This window comes from Chelonoidis abingdonii, chromosome 23 (assembly GCF_003597395.2).
Source record: "Chelonoidis abingdonii isolate Lonesome George chromosome 23, CheloAbing_2.0, whole genome shotgun sequence".
In the NCBI taxonomy this organism is placed as follows: Eukaryota; Metazoa; Chordata; order Testudines; family Testudinidae; genus Chelonoidis; species Chelonoidis abingdonii.
Window position 1 is genome coordinate 20,361,957 of NC_133791.1, and position 14,472 is coordinate 20,376,428.

The 14,472-nt window shown below is 45.4% G+C and overlaps 1 protein-coding gene across 10 annotated transcripts in view; it reads right to left on the bottom strand.

The window, feature by feature from the left end:
• The window catches only part of HP1BP3 (heterochromatin protein 1 binding protein 3), a 91,109-nt gene that overhangs the window by 14,276 nt on the left and 62,361 nt on the right, over nt 1–14,472 (bottom strand). For all 10 annotated transcript variants that reach the window (XM_075060311.1, XM_032789887.2, XM_032789888.2 and 7 more), the window contains 3 exons: nt 13,688–13,842; nt 11,071–11,161; nt 10,186–10,345 (listed from right to left, as the gene is read on the bottom strand). In XM_075060311.1, coding sequence (XP_074916412.1) covers nt 10,186–10,345; nt 11,071–11,161; nt 13,688–13,842 — 406 coding nt within the window. The remainder of the gene's footprint in view (nt 1–10,185; nt 10,346–11,070; nt 11,162–13,687; nt 13,843–14,472) is intronic.

The window sequence follows — 14,472 nt, forward strand, 5'->3', positions numbered from 1 at the left end:
ATCTCTGGAGATATTTAAGAGTAGGTTAGATAAATGTCTATCAGGGATGGTCTAGACAGTATTTGGTCCTGCCATGAGGGCAGGGGACTGAACTCGATGACCTCTCGAGGTCCCTTCCAGTCCTAGAGTCTATGAATCTATGAATAGTCTTGGAGTGTATCCTGCTGTCAGGCTGCCTTCTGTTGAGCCGGGCACACGCCACAGAACTCAATTAGTTAAATCCCAAACCGACCAATTCCTCTTTGAAAAAGAGAGTCCCTAATATTAGTGGTTCAGCTGCCTGATTTATCTGTAGCATTTGTTCTTTACAACAAAAATCCCCCACTCTCTCTCTGGGTATAGGTATTTCTACTGAATGATGCATCTTTCCTGTCACTCCTTCCCCAATAAAGGATACTGTTATAATGGTTTCAGACACATATCAAGTCAAATCACAACTTCTATTTACAATATTTACACCAGCCCCGCTATCCAATAGGTCATCTTTGGGTCCATTATCTCCCACAATGACAGTTATTCTAGGCCTCTCGTTTGAGTCCCATCTTAATCTAGTTATCTCCCACTCCTGGGGACCCATTTGCTGTGGGAGCAACTTGTCATCAGGGCTTCCCCTATAGGGTAGGTTTCTCTGAAACCTCAACTTGCACAGCTGCAACTCTTTTCTGCTCCTTAAACATTTCTTCTTCCATCCTTTGCATTTCTTTGATTAATTCATCAGTATGTCTCCCATTCCACTGATCCATATTTACTCCCCTCAATTTCAGATACCGCCAAGCAATATTTCAAATCACATCTACTCCCTTCTGGGGCTCATTCTGATTATTACACCCTCTACCACAGCCTGCCTCTCTCTCTCTCACGGAATCCTGATCTATAAGCACTCTCATTTGAATATGTTATTGCTTCAACAAAGGGTACTCTGGGTTTCAATCCTTCTACCTTTCATCATTCCTTGGCACATTATCCAGTGCTCCAGTGCATCCATAACAGTTAATCCCTCGTCCTGGGCTGCTTGGTTCACCAAATTAGTAGACATTGCTAATAAATTCCTCTCCAATCCCTCAAACGCATCATTCCAAAATTCCCTCTGATTCAAATAAACTGACATTAAAGAATCAGCTATGATGTGTCTGGCAACCTCTGTCTTGGGGTTAGTCACCAGTTGTATTTCTCCAGCCAATAACCCCAATGTTATTCTACTTAACAGGTAATCCCTAGGCGAATCCTCACACTTCATGTAATCTGCACTGGATAGCACTTTCATGTGTCTTTGACCTCTCTCTTTCCTTAACAACATAATAAACTGCAGTATCAGCCAGTGTGCTTCTGGCTGCCTGTCCAAAGCCTTTTTCACTCAATCCACTGCCTCTCGAGTGGTAGCTGCCCTGATCAACCTACAAAATTAATTCATATTTAAATTCTCTATTCCTCTTAACTCTGCCCACTGTACTAGCCATATACCTAGATTTTTCATATTCACTGGGTCTAATGACTTTGCCATCAACTGTAAGTCTGATGAACTCACAGGAATTGTGTGTGTCTGTTCTGACTGTATACCCCCCGCTGCGTCCCTAACTGTAGCAGTGATAACAGGGATAGAAAGGAGATCATCATCTTTTCTGGCTTAGGCTCTTCTGACCAGTTTCTTATCTCTTCCCTCAGCTTAGTATAAAGCCCCTCTCGAGGCTTTTCCTTTTGACTCCCCAGATCTTCTCCATACCACGTCTCCATTGCACCTTTCACTGAAATCTCAATCTCTGTTGTCTCCTTGGCACGCAGCCGCCACTTATAGTCCCTTCATTTTCAATTCTCTTTTTAATGCTGCAATGGTTTCCTGACACCAACTGTGAGAAGCACTTACAATCTCCTCTTCCTTTTTCTTAATCAGTTCTTGAATTAACACCTTCATTCCTACCACTTGATTTTCTAATTTATCCTTATTTGCCTTAATCTTTTCCCAATCTATCATCATCTTTTCCAGTTCACTATTGTGTTTCCCCATTTGGTCTAACTGGGTTTGCATTATCTGTGCGTGCCTGTCTTCCTTCCCGCTACAAATTTTCCTGGCAAGTTTTAGAGTTCGCTTGTAGCATCTGTAGCTTTGAACAGATTTCCCCCTTACATACAATTGCCTTTTTACAGCCTGCTATAACAGCCACACTACGGCCATTTGCTTTTTCCTGGCATTAGACTTGTACAGCTGTACATATTTCTCAAACATGTTTTCTAAGGTCTCAATTGTTTCCCCAGGCTCCACTGCACCGTCCATCCAAGGGCATGTCCCAAATGCAACAATCGCCTTTTTTAACAGAGAAGGGGCTTTAACTTTAGTCCACTGGGGTGCCTCCCCCACCCCTTTACTTTTCTTCTTAAGCAGTGTTTTAAACATTGTTACAATAACACCACATACACACTCACTGTAATGCTAGTTCTCCATGTGATATCCTCCCCATGCGTAATTTTTTCCCCTCACAAATTCCACAAATAAAGGACTCCCCCAACACTGTAAGACTCGAAATCCAGCACTCTTTAACATCTCTTCCCCCCAACACCTGCAGTTCTCTACAAAGCATTTATCTCAGGAATATATCTCCATACATAATCCATATATCCATGTAATATGTTATAGGCCTAGTGTGGATGAAGTGTGCTTGATGTGAGTTGCGTGTTGACAATCGAAGCAAGAATTTGAGGTTTTAAGCAGTCAGGGGCTGTTTGTGAAAAACAACTTTGTTATGAGAAAGATGAAGAAATACCAGAAAAGGAAATAACATCGGGGGCATTGCCATAATAATGTACCTGTTGCAATGTACTTGCTGCGGTTGTAAACAAGAATTGGGGATAGAAGAACAACTTGGGCCTGGGACTGTTTCTAAACAGCTTGGGTTTTGGCAATTTGCCCAGAACCGTCTCTTTGAAATTGCCCAGACAATTGATGATGTGATGGAGTGGCTTATAAAAGATGTTCGATACACTCACAATTTGGAGTCGTTTATGGCTTCATAGCCCCGTTTAGATTAAGATGTAGTAATGCTGGCTCCCCGCATCCTGTGATCGGACTGAATGCTGACTGGCCACTGGGACTTCAGTTCTGATCTTCAGACTCTGGTGTAGTATGCTTGGGGTACGAATGTGGAGTGAATGGTTTATTTTGTAGACAAAGAGTATTTGTGGATTATATACCAACACTGTGTGCAGTATCTGCCGGCTCCCCTATCCTGTAGGGAGACTCCTGCTGCAGGTCTAACACAGGGACATGTTGCTAATGGCTCGAACAGCAGCCCAGTCAACGGAGATAGTACCAGGTTAAGAACCCAGTAAGGCAGAGACTGGTGCACATGCGGATACAGGCCCTCCAAGCCTTTTACGAACCAAGAGCTAATTGGGTTGGAGAATACCGATCACCTGTCAGGGTTCCCTCCCCACTCTGAACTCTGGGGTACAGATGTGGGGACTTGCATGAAAGACCCCCTAAGCGTATATTCCACCAGCTTAGGTTAAAAACTTCCCCAAAGCACAAATTCCTTTCCTTGTTCTTGGATAGTATTGCTGCCACTGCCTTGGATAGTATTGCTGCCACCACCAAGTAATTTAAACAGACATTCAGGGAGGGGCCACTTGGAGCCCTATCCCCCCCAAAAAACTTCATCCCCTTTCCTGGAGAGGCTTGAGAAGAATACCAGTCAAATTGGTTATTAAGGTGAGCACAGACCAGACCCTTTGGTTTTTAGTATCCTAAAACCCAATCAGGTCCTTAAAAGAATAACTTTTTTTTTAAAAAAAATAATAAAGGACAAAAGAAGCACCGCTGTAAAAATCAGGATGGAAGGTAATTTTACAGGGTAATAAAAAGACTTAAAGCACACAGGATTCCCCTGTAGGCTTAACTTTAAAGTAATAAAACAGGAATAAACCTCCCTCTTAGCATAGGGAAAATTCACAAGCTAAAACAAAAGATAATCTAACACATTTCCTTGCTGTTACTTACAGTTTCTGGAATTTTAGATGTATCATTTCAGTAGGAGCAGGATTACTTGCTTGGTCTCTCTCGGTCTCAAGTAGGAACACAAAAAAAAGAGCACAAATACCCTCTTCCACCCACCCTGATTTGAAAGTAATCTTCTTTCCCCATTGGTCCTTCTGGTCAGGTGCCAACTAGGTATTTGAGCTTCTTAACCCTTTACAGGTAAAGGAGGGGTTTTATGCTACTCTTAGCTGTATGTTTATAACACTGCCATTCACTGGTAGGGGGGGATGCTGAGACTGCAGCTAAGTGGACTCTGATGGAAGATACTGTAAGACCTTCCCCCTTCAGGTGGAGCAAGTAGTCCAGGATAAAGGGGAGTGTGGCCTCCAACGGAGGGACTCCTTTTCTGAAGTGTCCAGAGTGAGAACCTCTTACACTTTGCTAGATAGAAAGCAATCAACCAGAATGGTTTACTTCCCATAAGGACCGCTTGAACCAGTGCCCAAGCATCCCAGTTTTGTTTTGCTCAGCCACAAAGATGCCAAGCTGTTAGATACAGGGATTCCAGATTTGGGTGGAGCAGGTGGCCGTGGTCCTGGGAGATAAGATCTGGCCACAGCGGAAGACCGATTAGCGTATCTATCAAGAGGTTCAGCAAGGTTGTGAACCAATGCCAGTGTGGCCACGTCAGCCCTATGAGAATTATGTGTGCGCTTTGCCTCTTTTGACCCTGAGGACCATCTTGTGGATGAGGGGTGTGGGAGGAAAAGGTGTAAAAGAGTCTGCTCCCCCCACCCCTATGGCAGACAGAAGGAATCTGAGAGAACGCCCAGGGTGAGCCCCAGATATGAGCAGAACTGGGGGCATTTCCTGTTGCTTCCAATTGCGAACAGGTCCACCAGGGGAAATCCCCACTTCCAGAAAATAGCCTCCAGGATGGAGGTTAGAGAGACCACTTGTGATGATTGGTGAAGGACCTGTTCAGGTAGTCTGCTAGCCCATTCTGCGAGCCTGGAAGATAAGCAGCCTCTGGGTGAATGGAGTGAGCTAAGCAATAGTCTGAGAGTTTCAACACTTCACGGTAGAGGTGAGAGGATCGGGCTCCTCATTGTTGTTTACACAGAACATTGCTGTGGTGTTATCTATGAGGACTGACAAACATCTGTCTCGGAGCTTGAGGCAGAAGATTTGGCAAGCAAGGTACACTGCTCCCAGTTCCCTGTTGTTGATCTGCTGGTGTAACTCCTCTGGTGTCCAGCGACCCTGTGTCCTAAGAGACCCCAGCTGGGGTCCTCAGCCCATAACCGAGGCATCTGTGACCAGTTCTACTGAAGGTGTGGGTCTTGCAAAGGAAACGTTGGCACACAGTATGCCTTTATCCTGCCACTACTGAAGGGCTTCGAGAGTCAGAGGAAGAGTAACTACTCTGTCTAGCTGGTGACCACCTGGTATGTATCCTGATGCCAGTCACAGTTAGAGAGGGTGGAGTCTGAGACATGCATGCTGCACCACATATGTGCAAAAGGCCATATTCCCCAGGAGCTTTAGACAATTCTTTGTTGTGGCAGTGGGGCATGCTTTCAGGCTTTGTATAAGAGCTGAGAGGGCATTTAAGTGGCACTGCGGTAGTGAGGCCTTGCCCAATTCACCTCGAGGACTGCTCCTATGAATTCTATCCTCTGGATGGTGTGAAGATGGACTTCTGTTCGCTGATCAGGAGTCCCAGGCTCTTGAAAGCAGACAGTATGAAGTCCACATGTTGTTCCACTAGTACCTTGGACCAACTGCTTACCCGCCAGTCATCCAGATAATGATAGACCTGCACCCCCCTCCTCCTGAGGAAGGCTGCCACCACCACCATGCATTTTTGGGAAAACTCTTGGAGCTGCTGATAGGCTGAAGGGTAGAACTTGAACTGATTGATAGTGGTTATGGTTTACCACAAACCGAAGGTATCTTCTGTGTCCTCAGAAGATAGCTATATGGAAGTACACATCTTTTAGGTTGAGGGCGGCACACCAGTCCCCCAGATCTTGGGAAGGAATAATCGAGGCAAGGGAAACCATGAGGAACTTCAATTTCTTTAAGAACTTGTTGAGGTTTCTGAGGTCTAAGATAGGCCTAAGATCCCTGTTGGATTTTGGGATCAGGAAGTAATAAGAGTAAACCCCTTGCCTCTTAGCTCCATGGGAACCTCCTTCACTGTCCTCACCCTTAGGGGTGACTGCACCTCCTGGGCCAGGAGATTTTCATGAGAAGGGTATCTGAAGAGGGATGGGATAGAGGGGTTGGAAGGAGAGGAGAAAATAAACTGCATCGTGTATCACACTATTACTGTGCAAAGCACCGTGTGCTGTTGCCCCACGCCTGATAAAAGTAGGACAAAAAAAAAAAAACAGTCCACAAACATAGGGGTAAGATCCAGGTTCTGGTCTGGTGCACCATCTTCGAGTGCACCCTCAAAAGTTTTGCTTATTGCCTAGTGGTTGTTTTGTGGGCGCAGAGGTTGAGGCCACAGAGAAGTGAGGAGCTTGTCTTTTCCTGAAACCCTATTCCTCCTCTGCTAAAAAAAAGTCTTGCCTCTGGTGGGACTGGTAAAAAACAGCCCATGGGCTGCAGCTTATAGTATTTCCGGAATGAGGTCGAACTGTGGAGGCCCAATGATTTCTTTTAGGCTATGCAGCCAGGCATATGTTTGTTCGGAAAAGAAGGAAGGATCGCCCTTCGAACAGGAGGTCCTCAACTGTCTGCTGGACTTCATAGGGGAGGCCCGACAACTGCAGCCAGGAACTTTTCCTCATTACAACTCCAGTGGCCATCACCTGGGCTGCTGCATCTGCAGCGTCTAGGACCACTTGGAGGGCTATGGCCCTGCCCTCTTCTGCCATGGCCGTAAACTCTGCCCTATTCAGATGGCAGGAGTTCTTTGAATTTCTCGATCACTGACCAGGAATTAAAATTGTAGTGACTAAATAAAGCTGGTGACTTGCAATTCTTAGCTGGAGGCCCCCATGGAGGAAATTTTCCTCCCAAGGAAGTCCAGCTTTTTGGCCTCCTCTTTAGCCTTCGTGATGGACCCTGCTGCCGTTACCTCTCCTTCTTATTGGCAGCGACAACCAAGGAGCCCAGTGGAGGATGAGCGTACAGATGTTCATAATCCTTATGGGAGATGAAATACTTCCTTTCCACCCATTTGACTGTAGGCTGGACAGAGGCCATGGTCTGCCACAACACCCTTATCGGCTGTAGGATGGCCTTGTTCACGGGCAAGGCAACTCTTGCTGGCCCTGAAGTCAAAATGTCTACCAAAGCCAGGGCTGACTCAGCAATCTCCTCCACGTGAAAGTTAAGGTTCTGAGCCATCTGACACAGGAGCTCCTGGTGTCATCCTGCATCGGGACTATGGCCACACCCATCTATACCTTGTCAGGAGAAGATGAGAAAGTGGCCTGGACTGCCACCGGTGCCTGTATCTCCTCTGGCCCTGGTGGGTCTCCTGCCAGCGTGGCTTGAGTGTCCTCGATTTCTGCACCAGGAACAGATGCTCTTTCCAATGGGGACGTCCTCGTCTCAAGAGAGTGCAGAGAATGAATGTCTCCCATGGGAGCCCTGGACCATGTGCAGCCAAGAGGTTCACATCACCCACTGAGGCCATATCAATGCGGAGTCTCTGATTTGCCTGGGGTCCAGTCCCTCACAAGGCACATGATTCCACCTGCAATTTGGAGACTGAGGACCTGCTTCTAGGCAACCAGGGCAGTGCCACGCCTCATGGCACCAAATAATCCTGCTGCAATGGAGATGTGGCACCAGTGAGGTGAGCGTGGCCTTGCTGCTGAGTCTCCTGACTATGAGCAGGATGGGGGGTGGTGCCTTGCCATTATCGTGGGCTTGCCCCTGCGGTGCCATCCCCTGCGGAGCCTGATTTGTCCCCTGAACTGAGGCCTGGAAGGAAGGTGATGCCGGGAGAGTTACGAGGTTCTGCACTGCCTCGTACACATCTGCAACAATATTGCTGCCAGGGGTGTGTCCCCTCCTTGGCTCACCCTACGTGGGAGTATTGGATTCGATGCCTCCCTTTCCAGGGCCGGAGTTAACGGAGCCAGTTGAATTGCACCCAACTGAGAGTGGATCACCACATTTCGCACTCTCTCCATAATGTTTCTCCAGGCGGTATGCCCTCGTTCAGACTTCTTTGTTTCCCAAAAGGTATTGTGTAATTGTCGCTGACTTCTTGGGTGCTGAAGAAGCATGCCAGCGTCGGGAGGAGGCCGGTACCAGGGAGCCCATGCTATGCTGGGTGTTCAGAATGGCCGTTGGCATGCTCCTGGTAGAAGTACTCAGTGCTGGATCAGGTTGCCACTCTGAAGTGGGATGGAGTGCTGCCTCCATATGTAGGAATTTTAATTGTCTCTCTCCTTATTAATTTGAAGTTCCTATAGATCTGCACTCATCTTGGATATGACCCCTTCCAAGGCACTTTAAAGAGCTCTTGTGAAGGTTACTAACTGGAATGTGCTTGTGGCACACCACACAATCTGAAGCCCTGGAACTGAAGCATGTCCTGGGGCTCAGGTGGGAAAGCCCTAAAGGGCAGGTGCTTACCAGAAAACTAACCCACTACTATACTTATGCTAACTAACTAAGTATTTACACTTATCTACAATCTATTTACAGGAAGACTACCACTACCGGGATCACTTGCTGAGCAAGAGATATGAGTGTTTCAGCGACCGCCACAGATGGAAAGAAGGAACTGAAAAGGCAGTGGATTGTTCGCTGATCAGCAGCACAGGGACGCAAGCATACCTACAGTGGAACACCCATAGGACACTACTTGAAAAAGAACCTGACATCATGATCTCTGAATGACAACAACAGTAGCCTTAGTCAATCCCCTTTTGCCCTCATTGCTAGGCCCTCTTACGGATCAGAGAGCCCTGAACAAAGATTTGATTATGCTGATGCAGATGTACAAGATGGGCTGTGCTATCCGTGGCCCTGTCTCCTGTAAGCATTATAAGAAGACATCAAGCATCACAAAAATTTTGAAACGAACCAAAAATGCTAATGTGCCTAGAGGTTTGCTTCTGGGTCTGGCAGTGAGTTGACATCTGCTTCATACGACTGCCAGCACAGGTGAAACAATCACACTGTCCAGAAGTGCTCAGATCAACACCACATACTGTAGTTCCTCTGCAAGTGAACGGTTAGAAAAGAAACCTAACTTTGAGTCCCTAAGGCATCACCACTACTCTTAATACAGAATGGTTTACAAGTCACGATCAAATTATAATATCCCATGGAAAGATATTTATTTTGTTTCTGGCAACCAAGATGTGCTATGCCTCTTTCAAATACAACTAACACACAGTCTCTACCTCAAGCAGTTATCTATCTGACTTAAGATTATAAAATATGGAGAAGTGGGGGAAGCACAAACAAGCCAACTGCTCAAGGTGGGGAATGGGTGCTTCAAGGGCTAGGATTGTGCAACATCTCCAGGTAGGAAGTAAATTTGGAACTGAATTTATTTTGTTGAGCTATAGTCTCCAATAATTTTTCCAGAAATAACAAAAAAGATCAAGTATCAGAGGGGTAGCCGTGTTAGTCTGGATCTGTAAAAAGTGACAGAGTCCTGTGGCACCTTATAGACTAACAGACGTATTGGAGCATAAGCTTTCGTGGGTGAACACCCACTTCGTTAGATGAATGTAGTGGAAATTTCCAGAGGCAGGTATAATCTAGACTGATTCTTGCTTGCATATTTATACCTGCCTCTGGAAATTTCCACTACATTCATCTGATGAAGTGGATATTCACCCACGAAAGCTTATGCTCCAATATGTCTGTTAGTCTATAAGGTGCCACAGGACTCTGTCAAAAAAGATCAATTTAACTGGCTTAAGACAAATAAGAATGGACTATTTTCCTCCTCTAGAAATGGGCTTTAGAGCAAGATGACCCAAGAATCCATTATGGTTCAGAGATGGACCAGGCTGCTATAAACCTTGGAACTCAATGGACATAAGGGGACTTTAAAATCCTGGGCATCTCTGTAGTGTGCTTCTTTCACACAGGATAGTGCTAAGCAGCTGCCTGGCCTCTGGTAAGTAAAACAGTACATTTTTAACAGGGAGTACAGAGAATTCTGTGGCTTTTGGGACTCCTCACTTAGTCTCTGTGAAACTAACAGCTATGTAGATTTGGAGTCATACCCTGGAAGTTGGAGTTGGTCCCTGGGTGGTTCTCCAGGACATACTTCTTCAGAGCTGTGGTGGAGCAAGTCTTCGGTTCATTCATGGCAGCAATAGCAGACAGGATGGCATCTTCCATCAGACTCCCACCAAGTAGGGGCTTCTCCCCTGATTTCTTCAGCTATTTCCCAAGGAGGAAGAGAAAAGCAATCAAGACAAAATTCTCCCAAACCACCTCGGGATAAGACTCCTCTGCACCAGGTACATTAGCACAGATACATTTTACATTAAAACATTGCACAAGGAATACTTCCTTCCCACCCACAAGGAGAAGACAGATTTTTTTTAGTCAATTGGCCAGAAATGCTGTTTATTGGAGCCACTGTCCTATCTCCAAGATGCACAGTAGATATATTTTTTTAATATACTCAGTACTGTACCGAGTGCAAGGAACTGGACTAGATGACCTCTCGAGGTCCCTTCCAGCCCTTTGCTTTAGTCTTCCTTATGCCTCTCCCATGGGTGGGACAGATGCACACACCTAGCAAAAGTATTTATGTTAAAAAAAAAAAACAAAAAAAAACCCCAACCCAAACCAAAAACTTACTCGACCACCTTGCTCATCACTCTAGTGAGTCAGAGCTGAAGCAGTATGTGGAGCACTACTGACAACAAACAGGGTACAAATCTCAGCAAGAATAGCTAGGTGTCCAGCTCCAAAAACATGGACCAATCTAAGAATCCAAATATTCCACCATCTGAAAACTGCTGCATGTGAATCCTATTTGATAGGCTGCGAGAGAAGGTTGCAGCCCAATAAAAATCAGATGGAGGAGAAAATTAGAAGGATTACGTATGGTATAAACAACAACAGAAGGTGAAGTAAGACTAACTCCGGCCTCTGACCTGGAATGTTCCAGACGCTCCTTTGCCTGTGATCTGCTCTAACTGGCCCTTCTCTACTGCTCTCTGTAAGGCATTCTTCAACAGCTGGGGTCTGAAAAAGATGGTTAATATAACTTTAAAGGGGAGGTGGAGAGATGACTCAGACTCATAGACTTTAAGGTCAGAAGGGATCATTATGATCATCTAGTCTGACCTCCTGCACAATGCAGGCCACAGAATCTCACACATCCACTTCTATAACAAACCCCTAACCTATGTCTGAGTTATTGAAGTCCTCAAACTGTCGTATGAAGACTTCAAGCTGCAGAGAATCCTCCAGCAAGTGACCCATGCCCCATGCTGCAGAGGAAGGCAAAAAACCTCCAGGGCCTCTGCCAGTCTGAATCCCCTGAGGAAAATTCCTTCCTGACCCCAAATATATGGCGGTCAGTTAAACCCTGAGCATGTGGGCAAGACTCTACAGCCAGCATCCAAAGAATTCTCTGACAGTTAAGCCTCAGATCCCCTACCACTAACATCCCATCACGAGATCCAACTGGGCACATTACTTACCTGCCGATAAACAAACATCAATTGCCAAATTGAATTGCCAAAATTAGGCGGATCTAGTCCATCATAAGCATCCTCTCCGATAATTTATCAAAAGCTTAGTCTTAAAAGGCAGATATGTCTTTGCCGCCCACCCTCCCCTTGGATAGGCTGTTCCCACGAACTTCACTTCCTGCTAACGGTGTAAACAGTCGTCTAATTGCAAGTCTTACACTTCCTAGGTGTCCAGTTATATCCATTTCTCCTTGTGTCCACATGGTACTAGCTTAACTAATTCTCCCCTCCCTAATATTAATCCCTCTGATATATTTATAAAGAGCAATCATATCCCCCCATAAGGCTTCTTTGGTTAGGGCTAAACAAGCCAAGCTCTTTGAGTTCCTTTTCATAAGAAGGTTCATTCCTCCCATCATCCTAACACCGTCCGTTCTGAACCTGTTACAGTTTGAATTCATTCCTTCTTTAACAAGGGAGACCAGCAACTGCACAGTCATTCAGTGAAGTCTCAGCCAGTGCCTTATTAACGGTACTGAACACTCTCCTTATCTTTGCTGGAATACCTCGGCCTATGCATTGTCTAACGCATATAGCTTTTTAAAACGGGCCATATCACAATTGGCAGCTCATAGTCATCCTATGATTGCAACCAAATACTCGAGGTTCTTTCCTCCTGTGTTATGCATGATCGTTTCCCAATTTATAACTAAAATTCTTGTATTAATCCCTAAAGCATGACCTTGCAGCTTTTGCACTATTAAATTTCATCCTATTAACTATTACTCCAGTTTACAAGCTCATCCAGATCTTCCCTGTATGATATCCGGTTCTTTCTCCCTGTGTGAAGCAATACCTCCCCAACCCCCCTTTGTGTCATTCCACTAACTTGATATTACACATATTCCCGACTTTTTGTCCCAAGGACAGTAATAAAAAAGGTTAAATTAAGATTGCGTCGAAACTGATCCCTAGAGAACTCCACTAGTAACACTCCTTCAAGCTCCTGAACAGTTCACCTTATCAGTACAAACCTGTCGAGTCTCCCCTTTAACCAGTTCCTTATCCACGCTTTCTCAGTTTCATATTGATCCCCACAGCTTCCCATTTAACTAATAATTCCCCATGTGGAACCGTGTCAAATGCCTTACTGAAATCGAGGTAAATTAGATCTACTGCATTTCCTTTGTCTGAAAAATCTGTTACTTTCTCAAAGAAGGAGATCAGGCTGGTTTGGCATGATCTACCTTTTGGAAAAACTATGTTGTATTTTGTCTCAATTACCATTGAGGTCAATGTCCTTAACTACTTTCTCCTTCAAAATTTTTTCCAAGACCTTACATACTACAGATGTCAAATTAACAGGCCTATAGTTACTCGGATTACTTTTTTCTCCTTTCTTAAAAATAGGAACTATGTTAGCAATTCTGATAGTTACTCTCATGCCCTGGGTAAAGTATCAGCAAGTGACATGAGCAAGGAGTAATGCACATTATTTAAAGGTGAATTGACATTGTCTTCCGGTTCTACAATTTATCCAGAAAAAATCAAATTTCATGTTTCAATTTAAAAGTTTGACTCAAGTGTAAAGCAAATTTGTTAACAGGACAAGGTGGGTAACTTACTCACCAATCAGTCAATGGACAGAAGGCTCTTTACGTTCACAAATTAAAAGACTGTACATAACATCACATTTTTTGAAACCACCCACATAAGTGAACAAGCTGGCAGGCTGTGTGCCTTTTAATGCATAAAAAAGGAAGTGGAATAAGATGCCAAGAGGAAACTCGTAAATATTCAAATCCCAAAAACTAAGGGGATTACATTTATGTTACTGGAGGATGTGCAATATGAACAATGCTACCTTAGGGATCAGGAGTTTCATATGGATCTCAAAGAAAAAAAAGTCACAGGAAAAAGCATTTTATTCTCTGCTTCTAGGAGGATATTACAAGGTCGAGGTAAAAATGCCATCTACAGTCTCTTTAAAAGAGCAGAAGAGGGAAAACCAATGGAAATTAGTGTTTCAAAAACAGAGAGACACCCGTTACCAAAATGTACCACCTGCACCTACCTTACATCCACCTTGAGTTTGGGGTAATATTGAGACACATATTTTTTGATCAGGCTGTATGAAGCTTCCTTAGGTTCACAAAGGCGGGTGAATGCCAACGGAAGGATGTCTTCTAGCTTGACTTGCTGCTCTGGAGTGGATGTGGAGGTACTTCTCTGAAATATATTTTTCAAAATATCTCTAAAATCAGAACAGGACTAGGGCTGTAGGATGGCCTCGTTGTTGAAACAAAAGTTACTTATAGTAACTGGAGTTCTGCAAGATGTATAGTCTCTATGGTAGTGGTCTCCAACCTTACACGCCCAAGATCACTCATTGAATTTAAGGGCAACCCAGGATCTACCCAGCCCCTTCCCCGGTCACTCCATTCCCCCCTCCACTCATTTTCAGCAGGCTGGGGTAGGGGGTGGGGTTCGGGAGGGGGTACAGGCTCTGGGCTGGGGCCGAAGGGTTCGCAGTGTGGGAGGGAGCTTCAGGCTGAGCCCAGGGCTGGGGTGCAGGAGGGCGTGAGGGGTGCAAGCTCTGGGAGGGAGTATCGGTGCAGGAGAGGGCTCTGGGCTGGCGAAGAGTGTTGAGGTGCAGGAGGGGGTATGGTGTGCTGGCTCTGGGAAGGGGCTCAGGGCTGGGGCAGGGACTTGGGGTGCATGAGGGGACACGGGCTGCTGGCTCCGGGAGGCTGTAGGTTGGGTGGTGGAAGACAAATGCTGGTCCTGCTGTATTTATGCTACTCCTGGTCCTAACGGTGCAGAGTCACTCAGAACCTGCCCACTGAAGGGGGCAGCACT